This window comes from Cynara cardunculus (assembly GCF_001531365.2).
Source record: "Cynara cardunculus var. scolymus isolate 2C chromosome LG 3, CcrdV1, whole genome shotgun sequence".
Taxonomy (NCBI): domain Eukaryota; kingdom Viridiplantae; phylum Streptophyta; class Magnoliopsida; order Asterales; family Asteraceae; genus Cynara; species Cynara cardunculus.
In genome coordinates, this window is record NC_037530.1 from 27,805,486 (window position 1) to 27,823,077 (window position 17,592).

The following is a 17,592-nucleotide window of genomic DNA, read 5'->3' on the forward strand; positions in this document are numbered from 1 at the left end:
AATTCAGTTATGGGATGAAATCAGATAGGGATGAACGGGTTTAAGAGTTTTAAGAGTTTAAGAGTTTTTAAGAGTTTTAGCCAAATGCATTATAATATAGTATAGATATATATATATATATATATATATATATATATATATGTATCATATCCCACATATTTAGTTTAAACTACATTATACAAAATAAGAATCTGACCAAATTAATGAGTTATATTTTCATACATTCTTATATATGAATTAGGTAGCGAAATACTTAAGATGTGGTGTCTAAATTACGTTCTCAACCTGGTATCAATTTTGTCAGCTGCTGTTGTGGGAGCTTCACTGATTGTTTGCATAGGCTTGATTATTTGCTTCATTCGTCGCCGAACCATTTCAAGATCGCGAAGTAGAGTAAACCGACAGTTTTGTGAAGCCAAAGGCATCACCATTCCAATTTACGCTTATAAAGACATCGAAAAGGCCACCAATGGCTTCTCCGATAAACAACGCCTAGGAACCGGAGCCTATGGCACCGTCTATTCCGGCAAACTCCACAATGGCGAATGGGTTGCCATCAAACGGATCAAAGATCGATCCAATGGTGAAAACAAGATTGATCAAGTTATGAACGAGATCAAACTTCTTTCATCGGTAAGCCACCCAAATCTTGTTCGTTTGTTAGGTTGTTCGGTTGACAGAGACGAACAAATACTCGTTTATGAGTTCATGCCAAACGGGACATTATCGCAGCACTTGCAAAAAGAAAGAGGCAATGGGCTTCCGTGGCCCGTTCGACTTACCATCGCCATGGAAACCGCTCAAGCGATTGCGTACCTACACTCGGTTATGAACCCGCCCATCTATCATAGAGACGTGAAATCGAGCAACATATTGTTAGATTATAGTTTCAAAACAAAAGTAGCAGATTTCGGGCTTTCTCGACTGGGAATAATGGAATCATCGCATATTTCAACGGCTCCACAAGGCACACCGGGGTATTTAGACCCGGAATATCATCAGAACTTCCATCTTTCCGATAAAAGCGACGTTTATAGCTTCGGGGTCGTGTTGATTGAGATCATAACCGGTTTTAAAGCGTTGGATTTTTCACGACGACATAGTGAGGTCAACTTAGCATCACTAGCAGTTGATCGAATCAAAAAGGGGTGTCTTGATGAGATAATCGATCCTTTTCTCGAGCCTAACAAAGACCAGTGGACGATTTCTTCGATCAATAAGGTTGCGGAATTGGCATTCCGATGCCTTGCGTTTCATAGCGAGATGAGACCTTCGATGAGCGAGGTGGCGGGCGAGCTGGAGCAAATCATGGAAGTTAGAGAGAAGATGAATATCAGAATAGAATCAGAAGAAGGATCTAACAGTTCATCTTCATATGTGAATATGATTGATGAAGAGGAGGTTAAAGACGATGAATCTGATAAAAAGGGTTTGTTTGATAGCATGGATTCAACGAAAGATGAACGGGTATGTGATTCCAGCTCACTTTCGTCCAGCGGAATACTTGGTTCCAGTTCCAGGAAGTAAAACCCTAATCATTTTTGTGCAATGTAAGGCATCAACAGTCTTCTAGAAGTTTCACCATAACAGTGATGATTAAGGTTTGTGTCTCATGTTACTTTGTACGGCATCGTCTAAAGAGCGGTTTTGTAACATGGTATTTAATTTCTTTTACATTTTGAATACTATTTTTTATTAATATATAATCTAATTTAATATTATTGACCAATTGAGTAATGGTAGAAAACATATGTTTATATCACTCTTCTCAAAGGTTCGTTGCAGTAACTGTCATGGTGCACCGTGGCTCAATGCTTGTGCATCATGACTCGTTAAGCATGTGGCACACCATGGCCTAATGCGTAGCTTTTTTAACACGATATTTGATTTTTCTTATATTTTTAGTGTGTTACTTGTTAGTTTTTAATATGTAAACTTAATTTAAATTGTGTATTGTCCTTGTCTCATTGAGTAATATAAGAAAATATATGTGTGTGTGTATATATATTAGAAAAGGATTGTGTGTGAAAAGAAGTTATATTGAGAAGCGTAAGAAGAGATCTAAACTCTTGATTACTTTTAATCTTATGTCCACCTATGAATTGCGTTTTTGAAAGGAAATTGATCTGGTACATTTCGATGCACCTCATCAGTGTTGGCATTCAATTAGGATTGATCCAATGATGGAGAACCAATACATCACCATAACTACCATAAGTCACGTCTTGAAAAATGTCGTAATCACTGCTAATACTTTATCATTATATATCTTTGATCCAATAGTGGATCAATAAAATAAAAAATAAATTATATCTTTATTTTTAAATTTAAAATATTTATATTACAATAAAACTTTACACCAAACATATATATCATATGAAAAGGGATAAAACTTTTATCTTTAATTTGACACACATACATTTATTTTGTATTTTTTGTTTATCGAATCTCCAAAATAGAAAAATATGTTCGATCAACTGTAAAGGACCGTTTACTAAATGCTTACTTTGGTAAGTACTTACTGGATCAATTTCTTAACGGGTGAACATAACAAGGACCGATAATCTTACCCGATAAGAGAGAAGGTAATGATCGAGAGTCTTACTCAGTAAACGAGGGTGATGACTCTTACCCGGTAAGCACTTACCAGAATGTAAACGTTTACCATCGATCCATTTTAATGGCCATGTATGAAACACATAAGATTACCTGGTAAGGGTTTGGTAAACGACAATTCTTTTTCACACATCAATTTCAAATTTCATTTTTTAATGAGAAGTTTTATTATAGTTTTTTGTTATCGTACAATAAAATCTTAAAAAACATGTACTGAAATGCGATCATAATTTTATATTTAATTCATTCATCACTTTAATCCATTAAGCATTTAACTCAGTGAAATTTGATCATATTCATCCACGGTTCAACTCTTGTTTTTCGATTGCCGACCTTTTTTAAGGAAAAAACTCGATCACATAGACGCATACTAGGATAGGAAACAATCAAAGATTCCCACAAGGATGGTGTCTGATTGGTTTAAGCTTGACTTCAAAGGTCAAAAGTATCAGGAGGTCCCAGGTTCAAATCCAAGGAGAAATAAAAATCCACTTGTGACCACGGAGGTTCAAATACGATGACTCCAAGCTATCTACAAAGCAGATGGTCGTCCTAGAATTAAATGACTCGCATAACGGGTTGGATATCCAGGTTAATCAAAAACAAAATTCAGTATATAAATATGTCAAAAGAAGACATCACCAAAACAAGGTGACTTTTACAAACCTTTACGATTAAGTTGAAAACATGTTGTTGACTTCAAGGTCGAATAATAATAAAACAATAACAAAAAATGTTAAATTGTTGTAAATAGATATGGAACATATGGAAGCTTTGTGTATTTCAAATGATTTTTTTTTATTAACTTGGATATCCAACCCGCAATGCGAGCCGACTAATCCCAGGGCGACCACCTGCCTTGCCTTGCAGGTAGCCCGAAGTTACCGCATTTGAACCTCCGTGGCCACAAAGGGATTTTTATTCCTCCTTAGATTTGAACTTGAGACCTCCACAAACTTTGACCTTTGAAGTTCAAGCTCAAACCAATCAGACACCACCTTTATGGTTTCAAATGATCTTTTTCTACTGTAGACAATTAATTAATATGTTTTTAATGATGAAATGTGTTATTTTTCCAAAGCAATTAATGTATAAAAATATTTACATTTTGATTTTAAGAGGTAAAAACAGGCAAAAAAATGGCTTTAATTTGCAACGCAATCAAATATTAAAAATGATTTATGTACAAACACTATACTTGAAAAGAAAAAAGTGTAAATCATGAATTTACATGTAAAAAATTTGGGTAAGTAATCAACATAACCAATCCCATTAACTCAATTTATTTTTTTAGCCATTTTAAAAACCGATTTTAACTTTTAACAATTCCTCTCGTAGATGGCTTATGTGATAACTGGGTTATCGGTTAAAAAGTTCGGGGTTATTTTTGAATAAGGGTGGTAAGTTAAGGGGTTTATTTGGTTAATGTGCTTAAATTATTTTAAACACACGGTGCTCATGATTTTTTTTAAATGTTTATTAGATGAAATAATTGTTTTATTTCATTGGGGTTTGTTAAAGTAAGTAAAAGAAAAGAAAGAAAAAAGAAGAAAAACTTTATGGGTATGTGATTTTGAGACCGAAGCAAAACAAAAGACGAAGAAGAAAAACTTTTGTGTTCAGGTCTTTTGGTACATAATAATAAACATTTGATGTTTGTATTTAGGTCTTTTGGTACACGATAGTAAATATTTGAACTTTTGTGTTTAGGTTTTTTGGTACCCAATAGTAAACATTTCAACTTTTATGTTGGTAAGCATGGTGTTTAAATCTTTTGATTTATGAATGAGTTTTTAATTAATATTTATTTTAGATATTTTTTGTACTTTTAAATAGTATCTATTAACAATTAGATTGATTATTTAGTGAAAAAACATTAAACAGCTCACTAGGGATAAATTGGTCATTTTAACCGGCTCTGTCATGTTCTGTCCTGTCATGTCATATCTTACCAAACGTTGAACACTTGTCTTGTCCTGTCCTATCTGTGTACCAAATGCATCTTAAGAGATTATGTTTGAGTCCTTCCACATAGGCAACTTTGTCAAAGGTTACTGATCCATTAGTCAAAATACCATATCTAGAGTTGACCCTTTTGAATTATCACCAAAAATAACAGAAGAACATTTTACTGACACAAAGTCCTTGAGAAAGAAGATATAACTTATAATGTGCCTTAAACATCCATTATCCGAGTACCTTATTTGGGTATGACCTGGTCCTTGTAGTCAATTATTTATTAGTGACAAAATACCCATAAAATCATGGGTTTTTCAAGATAAGAGTAATATAAGATAAGAATTAGGTTTTCAGAGAGGAAGAAATTTCTATAATTTTTAGATAAAATGAATATATGTACCTAAGAATAAGTCTTTAAGCTTGTGGACACTGGTGAAGAAATTTCTAAACTCTTTCTATCAGAGAGAGTTGGTTCAGAGAGGTGAGCTATTTTTGGCCGAATTTTCTCATTTTCGCCATAATGTTCTTTTTCCTTAGGGGTGTTTGGGATTGCTTATTTAAAACAACTTATGCTTTTTTGTAAAAGTGCTTATTAACTTATGCGGTATCAAACCGTAGTTTTGTAAAAAGTGTTTGAATTAGCTTATAGCGGTACCAAACTGCAATAAGCTGATAAGTTGTTTTTTAGTGTTTGACAAATTTTGCTTATATCTGTAAAATGACCAAAAAAGACAGTCTTCTATATTATTGACTTATAGGAGTGTTTAGGATTGCTTATTAACTTATTTGATTTTTTAACATATAATTTTTTTTTTTCATCATTAATAATAATATCTACAACAAAAATTTATATCAATAAGACGAATCGAACAAAATAGGCAGTGGGAAGCGGATCTGTTGTGGGATCTCTGTTCGTATATAGGGTTAGGGTATCGATTTGTTCATCGTATAGGGTAGACGATGATGTATGTATGTGGAGGAGAAAAGATATCGATTGGAGAAGATGCGATGATGATGGGTGTGTTCGTTTGGAGAAGAGGTGAACGTATCTGTTAAAAAATGGAGATATGGATGGAGAAGATGCGATGATGATGGGCGTGTTTGTTTGGAGAAGAGGTGCAGGTATTTGTTAAAAAATGGAGATATCAATGGAGAAGATGCGATGATGATGGGCGTGTTTGTTTGGAGAAGAGGTGCAGGTATTTGTTAAAAAATGGAGATATCGATGGAGAAGATGCGATGATGATGGGTGTGGTTGTTTGGAGAAGAGGTGCAGGTATTTGTTAAAAAATGGAGATATCGATGGAGAAGAGATATCTGTTAAAAAATGGAGAAGAGATATCGATGATTATTAGAGATAGGGTGTTACTCAGGGTTAAAATGGTAAACCGGTAATAAGTCAATTTTCATAAGTCACTACGGATTAACTTATCAAAAACTGCTTATTACCGGTTTGGCACCGGTATAAGCAGTTTTTTTCCCTTACCCAAACACTATAAAGTAGTTTATCACGGTGCTAGACTGAAATAAGTTAAAAACTTGTCTTCACAAGCAATCCCAAACACCCCCTTAATCTTTTTTCTCAACCTTGGACATCTTGGGAAACCTAGGTCCGATTTTGAGGCTCTAAAGGAGCATTTATTGGTGATTTCATGTGTGATTGTTGAGGTAGCTTCCTATCCCTCTCCTCTAAAAGTTAGGGTTTTGGTTTTCTTTAATTCCAAGCCTTTTCCTTATTTGTGGTGCTTTTGAGCAATGTTGGGAGTATTTGTGGTAAAACAAACCTTGTGGAAGCTTTGGACTAGGATTTAGAAAGCTTTCTAGTAGATTTCAAGTCTTCACCAAAGGAAGCTCAAGACTTGGGGTAAAACCTAGCTTTAGTATAAATTTAGCAGAGTGAGTTATAGTTGCTTTGCAAAGCTATATTCATGTCAAAATACCTCTAGTTTGGGTTTTAAATACATTAGTTGATTTTGTGATTTTTATGTATTTGGGTATGTTTTGATCCTCAAAGTTGAGAAAACGATTATAATGGATTTATTGGGTATTTTGAGACATGAATCTTCAAAGATTGCTCCAAATGATATTTCTTGGATAATTTGAGAGAAACTTGGTGTTGTAATTCTTGAAAACCGTTGTTTGGGAATTAACCCAACTTATGAATTTTAATGGTGGGATTTGAGCCCTTTTGATCATAAATGCATACATCTTCTATGCGTGTCGTTCATTATATTTATTAGAATTTTAGAAATACAAACCATACAGTTTTGGGTCTTTCACTATTATTCTTCAACAAAGTGATGGTACATGGACCTATTTGTGTTAGGGGTGCCATTGTGTTTTAAGTGATTAGAAAATATGTTTTTTCAGCTTATGTGGGTTATATTGACGTTGTTTTATGGGGCCTTTTGGCTTGATTTTAACTCAAATGAGTTTTGGAGACTTTTGTCCGGTTTTAATAGCTCAATGTGGATTTTAGACGTATAGGTGCATTATTGCATATTTGTTGGATGTTACATGTTTTGGATGCATTAGTCATTTAATAAGCGTCATGTAATTTTAGATCGTAATGCATTGGATCCATAGTCATAGGAGTTTGCCGTGTTGTTGAGTGTGAAGTTTTGATGTTCACACTTAAATCTAGCGAGTGGTCTAGTGGTGGTACTCTGTTGAGTCATATATGAGAATAGCTCTTTATAGTGGTGCTCGTTTGAGTCGTATATGGAGACCAGTGATTTTTTCATTGAGACTCATCTAGAGGTCGAGTAGACACTAGGGTTATTGTTGGAATCCTGCAGTGGTACTCTAGAGTCGTATATTGGGATCCATGGCCTGAGGTGAAACTCGAGAACGTTGATAAGTAATTTACTATTGTGTTCCCGCCACATTCAAAGAAATCGAGTTTCTCCCATAACCAAAAGGTGTTGTTTGCAGGTTCTTAGTTACCTATGTTTTCCGTGTTTTGAATACGGAGTTTTATCTATATATTCGATGTTTTGGAGTATGCGCCTTGCGTACGTTTTGGGTGAGTTGGATAACAGTTTTGGATCTAAAACGAGTACTTGATTTGGAAATAACGAGCTTTGGAAAGATGTTCCTTTTATGATTGGTGTTTTAAATAATGTGTCATTGTTTAAAGGAAAATGTTTGTTTTAACCATTTTATGTTTATATGATGATATTTCTTTAACTCACTAGGCATTAAGTCTAACATTTTTTTTTATTGACATGTATATCAGGTCTTAAAGGGATCTGATTGTCGTTTGGATCATTTTAGAAGTTCCGGTAGATGATTTTAGAGGCGTCATCCCGATTTTAAAAATGGCATACTTGGTGATTGTAGTTTCACTCGACTTGTTCTAATTGTATTTGGGATTGGATAATCCCGTTTAGAACTCTGATACATATCTTGTCTTCCTTCCTTTGCAAGCTTCAAGTATTTTTGTTATCCAAGTTCTTTATCTAAAGGAATTTGGAAGTTTTAAATTGTTTGTCATTTTATAAATTTAGGGGTTTCACACTACATATGGAGTTCATGATTACCGTACAGACAACAGAGTTGATCTATATGGTCAAACTTGTAGTTGTAAAAGATGGCAATTTTCTATTTTAATAATAACAATACTTAACAAATTTAATAATAATCAAAAAATTAAATACTAAGAAGTAACAAACACTAACTTTTTTAATAATAATATTTAATCAAATCAAACACTAAAACCCCAAGAAATGACTTCCTCTCGATCTTTAGGCAGACAATCGTCATCGCAAAGAACTTACTTAAATGTGTAAAGACTTTACGCCAGTGGTGGATGCATGTGATAGGGGTTGGGGTCGTGGGTCCCCAACAAAATCAAGTCTATAAAGCCCATTTTTTTTATTTTACTTATAATTTTTATGTTTATCTAACCAGACCCCTAATAAAATAAACATGAAGGTCCCTTACTCCAGCCCAACCCATTGGCTTTTTCCACCTTTTGTAGTCAAATAAAAATGTTAGGTTAGGCAAATGGAAAAAGTAGTTCGTGACCTCAATTCTACCTAAAAATCCATCTTGCCGAAATGCCATTTTATACTTGAAAATTGAAATTAGCATGAGTAGAACCTTTTAGTTAAAATTATGATTGAAATATAACCACTTTCTACAGAATATCGACACCAATTGTGGCAATGGATATTAGGATATGGTTTAACAACGGGCAACTAGTTATTTATCTTCTTGAACTTGGACAAGGAAACTAAGGGGCCGTTTACCAAAAACTTACCCGGTAAGTGCTTATCGGTAAAATTCAACATTACTATTTACTTACCGGGTAAGATGTTAGTCCACCGAAATGGTACCATATGCAACAATTTACACGATAAGCTCTTATCGTGGTAAGAGTCGTTGTCCTCACTTACCGGGTAAGACTTTTGGTCATTGTCTCGCTCTTACCGGGTTTGTTTTTTGGTTTTCGCCATATTCATCCGGTATGGTAATTGACTTGGTAAGCGCTTATCCGGGTAAGCGTTTGGTAAACGGCCCCTAAGCATCGCTTATCAAGGATAAAGTTGAAAGAAACAAATCCACTAAATAATTTGTCTACAAAATTATATCATTGCCCCTACAATAATTTTTTCTGCATCCGCGACTGCTTTACGCATACGCCGTTTGTTTGCATAAAACTCCTTAAGGAATCCATTTTAAGGTCTTTGTAAACATAAAAAGTAGAAGGAAGTTGGGGTGCTCATGGGTTGGGTTGATCGAGTTGAAGACATTTGAACAATCCAACTCAATGCTTGCGGTTTGGAAAATCTTAACCCAACCTAACCCGAACCAAAGTACAACCCAATCCGTACGGGTTGGTCGGGTTAATACTTTAATACATTAAAACATTCTTGTAACCTAAAATATATTATTTCTCTACTCATAATTTCTTTTTCATTATCAACCATTTGATACAACTTATACATACTTCTTACCTATATTATATTCAGTTAATTTTCTAAATTTACATATATATGTTCACAGTTATTGAACATATATAAGAATGAGTTATATAAAGATGTGAATAGATTGAAAATATGTGTATATGAAGAACATACATAATAATAGTGTAATTATCTAATGTACATATTAATAGAAATTCAACAATCATATTAAATCCAAGAAATAAAAGGATATCTGGTTCATCGGGTTGGGTTGAGTTCAAATAATAGTAACTCAATATCAACCTAATACTTACGGTTTGACAATTTTACAACTCGATTAGACATCGAGTTGCTTCGGATTGAATTATTTTGTGTTGGGTTAGGTTGATCGGATTAGTCGAGTTTTTGAGCACCCTAAAAGAAAGTACGTAAAGACATGGAAACTTACTTGGTCATCAATTTTGCATATAAGGACTAGTCGGAGAAGAAGTTCGTAAGATTCGGTTGAGTGATGGGTAGGATTTCAAACATAAGAAATCTTTTAAGAAATGGTACAACCGACGACCCTCACCTTTATATACACTGGGCCCCTTTTCAAGAGAAAAAAACCCTCACGCAAATGCATAAAGGTGTTAGGTAAGCTTTTTTTTTTTTTTTTTTTTTTTTTTTTTTTTTTTTTGAGATTGCTTATAAAAGCTGTTTTTCAATTTATTATAGTCTTTTGGCACCGGTGATAAGCTGTGTTTTCTGGTGGTAGATAAGAAAAAAAAACTGCTTATACCGGTGCCAAACCGGTAATAAGTTGTTTTTGATAAGTTAATCATTTCTGACTTATGAAAAACTGTTTATTACCAGTTTACAATTTTAACATGTTTTATTTAACTCGGATTTAATACCACATAAGTTAATAAGCACTTTTACAAAAAAACATATGTTGTTTTAAATAAGCAATCCCAAACACCCCCTATGTGGCATCCGTCTGACTTCTGAACCTGACCGAGAGTCAACGTGGATCCTTTACGCAGATTGGGTAAGGAATTTTTTTTCTTTCAAAATATCAATCCTTGTGCAAATGCATAAACGGTAACGATTGGCTAAAATTCGAAATATGTAATAAAAGTGGCTAAAAATTGTTTCAGATGATGAGATTGACTATTTCAGTCGATTTCCCTTAACTTAATAATCATTTCATGAAAATGGGAAAACAGATGAATGACACGAAAAACAACTTTTATAAAGTCTCGTCTTGAGGAGTAACATGTATAATGGAAGTACCGGCAGTGGACTGTGTCGAGCACGTCTATCTTTTAAGATAGATCAAATGACCGTAAAGTCGTCCGACGTGTTCTTAACTAAATTCTTCTGTTTTGAGGGGTTTTTTAAATTTTTTGGTTATTTTCGATGGACTTTTTCCGTTGATTTGGAGGAACTTTTTCGTTTTTTGGTTGATATTCTTTGTATTTTCTAATATCTCGGAGCATCCCTTAAAGTTTAATGTGTGTACTTTTCATACCTCAAAAAAATTCTACTTACAAAAGTTAGTTCAACGATTGCACAAAGTAGTTCAGGATTTGATGGTCATTTTTTTTAAAGATTAAGAATGTGATCAAAAACTTACCCGGTAAGTACTTGCCGGGGTTTTATTCACTAAAATGCATCGTGTGCAACAATTTATCCCGGTAAGTGCTAACCATGGTAAGAGTCCTCCTTCTCACTTACCGGGTAAGACTCTCGATTACTGTCTTTGCTTTTACCGAGTAAGATTCTTCGTCTTTGTCATATTCATCTGGTAAAGTAAAGTGACTTTGTAAGCGCTTACCCGGGTAAGCATTTGATAACCGACACCTAAGAATGTGATCAAAGTTGCAAATAGAGTTTAATTAATCTTATAATACTAGTTATTTGTATAATATATAGAGGGATAATTTAAGCCCAATAATGTTTTATATAAAACTGTTGACTTTCTAAAGGTTACAAAGCTACTCAGAAGTTCGAAGATAGAATAAGGATCGAATGTCTCAATGTCCTTAGCTGAAAATAACGGCGCACCTAGAATTTCTACTGAGCAGGTGAATCAAAAGCCTGTAAAGTTACGGTTTGATCATGTGAAAAATGTTAATTGTTTTGATCTGGGGAATAAAATACATTTCTCAAATGAAAACGACTTTTTGAGCAAATCGCAAGACTATGTCTTAAATGTAAGGCTAGTGTGTTTTATAGCGCAATTTCACTTTTTCGAGGGATTTTTTTTTCCAGTCTTTTGGTTTATTTCGAGTGATTTTTATAATTTTTGGTTGATTTCGAGGGACATTTTCGGTTTTTTGGTTGATGCCCTTGTATTTTCTAATATCGTAGAGATCCCCTCAAAAATTTACATGTGCACTTTTAATACCCAAAAAAATATACTTACGAAAATCGGTTGAACAAGTATACGAGATATTCATTTCAATTGAAACCACTCAAAATATCTAAAAATTAGCATATTGGAAGAAATTATCGATGGACAAAATATAAAAATCGGTTTCGGTTTCGGTTTCGGTTTCGATTTCGATTTCAACGCTTAGAGGCAAAATACTATTACCTTTCTCTAAATGTTTTATATAGGTGTGATTAGTTTTTAATAGAAGTCACGAATTCCAAAAGCTTAAAATTCGGCCATATTAGGGGTTGTTTGGTAGTTGCTGAATGGTTTGGTGCATAATGATTAAGTAGTCAAAATGATTAAGAGACTTTCATGATATAATGCAAAATGAAATATAATTGTTTGGTAATTGTTTACGATGAAATTATGGCGCTGAATGGTTAAGGGATACTCATGATACAAAATCATTCAGAGTTTTTTTGAACCATTAAGAGGCAGATTTTTTTTTTTTTTGGCCAAACAAGTTTCACTTCTTAACGATTCAGAGATTGCCTCTTAATGGAACTATTAAGAGATAAACAAACAACCTCTAACTTCAATAAATTCTTTATAATAGAAAAACTGAATATTCTAGACAAATTTTTGATCCGTAACTTTCTCCTAAATGAAGAAAAACACGAAAAAGACTGTGAAATTCTACAAATTAAAGTTGTAATCTCTAAAATAAAAATACGTCGAAATTAAATATATATTTTTCTAAAGATTTTTAATTTTAACTTTTAAATTATTTTTCAAAAATCCGTTGAAAGCGATGGTAATATTATCCATTTTTATGTCATGTAATAATCTCTGAAAGCATCATGAAATAGAAATTACGATTTGGGAAAGTGGATGTGGATGACACAAGGTGGGGGCTTGAGTATTTGTACAGCCAACCATCGTCTTTGATTTGGTCAGCTAAGATCCCAATCAGATTACGTAAATTGGACACGTTTTTAATAAGAGTAGGGACCGTTTACCTAAATGCTTACCCAGTAAGCGCTTATTGATACAAATCAATATTATAATTTATTTTGATGCGTATGATTTTAGTACATCAAAACATATCGAATGCAATAATTTACTGGGTAAGCGTTTATCTGGGTAAGAATCGACATCCTCACTTATCGGATACGACTCTCCATCATTCTCATCACTCTTACCGAGTAAGATTCTTGACCCTTCTCATGTTCATCCGATGAGAAAATTTCTCCGATAAGCACTTATCAAATAAGTGTTTAGTAAACAGTTCCTTAGTCAATAAAAAATTAAACAAATAGCTTATCAACAGATTAAGTTATAAAATCTAATCGTATTGGTAATTTGCACTTATATAATGAGAAATTATAAATGTTGTGTGATATAGTATAAGAGGCTGTTTACCAAACTCTTATCGTGATAAACGTTTACCGGTAAGAATCATAACTTTATTTATCTTATAGTGTAATGTTTTTGGTTATCAAAATGGATTGTTGATAAACATCTTTAATTAATCCGGTAAGCACTTATCGGGTAAGAGTCTTCTCTCTTCCTTACCAATATTCCTCTAGCCGGATAAGATTCTTGGTACTTGTCACTCAGCAAATAAAGTAATTAACACATGATAAACTTTTACCGCTATAAGAGTTTGGTAAATGGCCCCAAGTATTATGTAAATAGGGTTTAGTTCCGGTGAGAATGTGAGTTAAGGTGAGAAGCGTAAGAAGGGATCTTCACTTGGATGCACATTAGGATGAGATGCACCAAGATACACCGGATGAACTCCCATGAGAAGCGCAATTCATGGATGAGTAAGAGATTAAAAGTAATCAAGGATCCAGATCCCTTCTTACGTTTCTCACATTTACTCTCATTTTCACATGATCCATCGTTTATATAATGTAGTTGAATGCAAATATATTCTCTATTTTGACTCTTAATTTAAATATCTAACTTTATGCAAATTATGAGAAATTAAGCCCCTAAACTTAAATAAAACTGTGTCTTGGCAAATTTTTGAGATTTTTTGACAATTTTAGTCATGATTTCATCCTAAAATTTGTAAAATGTATACTTTGCCCATGAAACTTATATTTAAATACAGTTTTACAACAATATTAACTCTTTGTGACATTTTAGTCATTATTTAGCCATAAAACTTGGAAAATTATATTGTGGTAATATAACAGTATTTTTGCTACTAGAGGTTTTTATTGACATTTCTCATGAATATTTATCTCTATATCGATTTTTATACCATCGTTGAAAACTAACTTTTTATAACACCTTAGTTTACTGTTGGAATTTTCAAGGTAAGAACAAGGTTCGATATAAATCAAAAAATTGTGCTTTTAATAATTCGTATTTATACAGCTTAAATGTTTGATTTATTAAACATACAATACGTGCATAACATTCCAATCCAACACATCATAAATCCACATTTGACTGCACAAATTGATTCAGAGACGCTAAATAATCCCTGAACTTTCCCTCCTCCTCGCTTTTAGCATCCAATGCAACCCAAAATGTCGGTGAACTTGGTACTCACTCCTTATCAATTTTTTAGTTGGACCCATGTGAAGTATATGGTTTTCTAATGAAATTAAGAAAGCCTTTTTCATATAATCAAACATTAAATGCATTAATTGTAGCATATCAGGTTTTACCAAATATTTCTTGAAGGGTAACCATCTCAAAAATGCTATCACATGGGAGAAATTGGCACCCCAACACCCTTTACTAATTCCTTTACAAGAAATTGCCTATCGGCATCCATACCACTCTTACATGATTTCTGAACAAGAAATCGACAAATGGACATACAGATAAAGTGGTGGCGGATTATTTGAACCAGAAACAAATTGCATGGAAGACAAAACATCCTCAGTGTCACCTAACTCATAAATTTCACCTAAATACTTGTACGTCATTCTAGTGATACCAACAGAAGAGTTGATACTATATTTTGTTTGAACATAACTAACCAACCTCGAATGTGTAATGTTTAATGGCTCCATGACGCGGAGCATCGGTTGATCAGAAACATACTCCTACTCTTGATTAGTTTGCTGCCATGAACCCCGCCTGGTAATACGTAACCTAATTTTATCAGTTCCAGAACTCATTCTAAAAAAATACAAAGCAAGGAAGATACACGAGAGAAATATTTGATTGAAAACGTGGTGTTCTTCAACGCTCATCGTTGGTTTTTTATACAAAAATCTGACGAAATATAATTGTACCAACACTTTTAATGATCTGTTGAAGTTGTACAATTCATAATCATGGTGGAAAAATTCGGTGAACAACAACAAAGAAACCGTACTTTAAAAATGCGAAAAATGAGTTTTGGAATATATATTGCGGACCTAGGTCCGCAATATATAATGTGGATGAGGATGTGGCAATACGGTCCTGAATTAGGGTTTCTATATGATGATGACATATGCCATATCCACAATATTGCGGCCATAGTGAGATTTGGATCAAAACAGGAGAGAAATGATTAGGAGACCAATTTGAATGAGTCATTTAATCATTTGAGTCAATCTCCCTTTCCAAAACCTTGAACAGGTGATCAATCTTCACCAATCAAAAATCAACACCAAATGTACTTTCAATAATCATAATTTAGAATTCAATGACAAGTCGACAAAAGTATATTTGATGGAGTGATTTAAAGCATGGTTCTTATGATACCATTTTTTTAGTTTTATTTATTGCATACTTTTACCTCATCAAATTAAACTTCACGATGACGGTCATTATAAGATCCTATTTTATGACTTCTACTTATTTTTCAACATGAATAATAATTATAAAGTCAATAAAATATATAAAAACCAACTTATCAGTCATCACCTAATTTGTCGAACATAGTCTAAGTTCTTTCATTGTTAACGTGCTTCAACATTGGTTATTTTTTACCCATCAAGAATCAATTTAACACATTTATTTAGCTCTTTAGCAAGGTTGCAGATGATTTGTTTTTATATCGTTGGTTGGAGATATGCTACTACCAAGGGTCTATCTGTTAACAGTTTAACGAGTCTTACGATATATTCAACCAACCATACATGATGTTAGATAGTAACTTAATGGTACAGAAAATAATCATCAAATAACCCGTATATATATATATAGATAACTTAATGATATAGAAAATGACTTATTCAAATAATCATCCAACAACGAATATATAGATTCTTCTCAATCATCCTCTATTTATGTAATCTAATCGGGTTCGATCTTATCCTTTTCATGAGAAACAGGTTTCGACTATTCTTCGTAGTTGGTGTGTGTTTTGAATACGTAGTAATAATTTAACATAAAATATCTCAGAAAACACCATCCTTCTTGAAATTGGAAATTTTCCATTATTGACTGAAGAATAATAATAATAAGACTACTACAAAACAATCTTTGATATCGATATCAACGCCCCTGCCATCCAACAACGGTGATAGATAACCTCACAAGATTGCAGCAAACCCACTCCATTTTATCACTTGCTTTTATTTGTTTATTTTGAAAGAAAAATACGACAGTTTTATGCACGTTTTGTGGTCCTCCCATACCCCCAATCAGCCCCCTAGAAACTGGCCTTCGTCAGGGACGTCAGTGTAATGGTCGCCCCCAATCCCGAGGCGACCGCCTCCGCCTCAAAAGAATCGTATCGCCGGAAAAATTCAATCAAGAACAACCTTGTGATCAACACAACAAAGTTCTTTCCAGCACATTGCTTATTTGCGACGGTCGGATCTTCGGTTTCAGGTCCATTAGACCATGCCACGTACTTCAACAGCGCTTCTCCGTCACCGACGAACCGATCGGGGATGAATTCTTCAGGTCGGTCGAATATTTTCGGGTCTTTGGTTGCAAATGGTTGGAACCCGAATAACATCTCCCCTTTCTTGACGTTAAAACGAGCTTCATGTGACTCGACTGTAAGATCTTGTTTGGCTTTTGCATATTGCAGTGGCACCGGTGGATCGATCCGGAGGGCCTCGTACACGACGGATTTCAGTAGTGGCATCTGCTCAATCGCCGCCAATGTAAGGGTACCTCCGCCGACGGTTTTAATAACACCTCTGATTTCCTCCGCCAATTTCAGATGTAAATCTTTTCCGGCGGGGGCCAACCATTTGAGTGTATTGGGGAATTGGATCTTTATCCCACCAAAAGTATTGAAACAAACAGCGAATAAGATGTTGTGTGCAGCTTCGTCTGTCGGAATCCCTAATGTTGCTCCGTACTCAAAGATCGGAGTAGCAACGGATATGAAGTAATCGTAAAGTTTCTGGTAACTGCTCTTTATCAGGAACGCCGGCAACTGGAATGTGTGGAGAAGAGGTTCCTCCAAGAACCATGGAAGCCCGATGCTGACCTGCGGGCCAAGATTGAATAAAACCCACAACGTAATCAGCTTCGGAGCTTCTTTTCCGAGCTTCGTTTCTTCTGGGTTGGCGTCAAAGTAAGCCCGGCCGAGAAACCGGAAAGCGGCTTGTTCAGCTACGTCGTTGAAGGCAGCTTTACCGTTTTTGGCTAAATCGACTTCAAGAGCTTCAAAGAGTTCGGTGTATGTCTCTTCGAATTTTGGAATGACTCTGGTGGAGGATGATTGGAGCATGTAGAACAGTAGGTTCTTAAGCTGAGTGTGTCTCAGCTCCGATGGGTCTAGGTAGGCGAGAACACGGTAGCCGCCGGTGAGTTTGGTCGACGGCA

The 17,592-nt window shown here is 34.4% G+C and overlaps 1 protein-coding gene and 1 pseudogene across 1 annotated transcript in view; one reads left to right on the top strand and one right to left on the bottom strand.

The window, feature by feature from the left end:
- LOC112510216 (wall-associated receptor kinase-like 14) overlaps positions 1–1,671 on the top strand; it is a 16,547-nt gene extending 14,876 nt beyond the window's left edge. Inside the window, exon 3 of the mRNA XM_025115552.1 lies at positions 305–1,671. Within this exon, the coding sequence (XP_024971320.1) occupies positions 305–1,527 (1,223 nt within the window). The 3' untranslated portion in view covers positions 1,528–1,671. The remainder of the gene's footprint in view (positions 1–304) is intronic.
- Positions 1,672–16,221: 14,550 nt separating this feature from the next.
- The window catches only part of LOC112509091, a 1,797-nt pseudogene continuing 426 nt past the window's right edge, over positions 16,222–17,592 (bottom strand).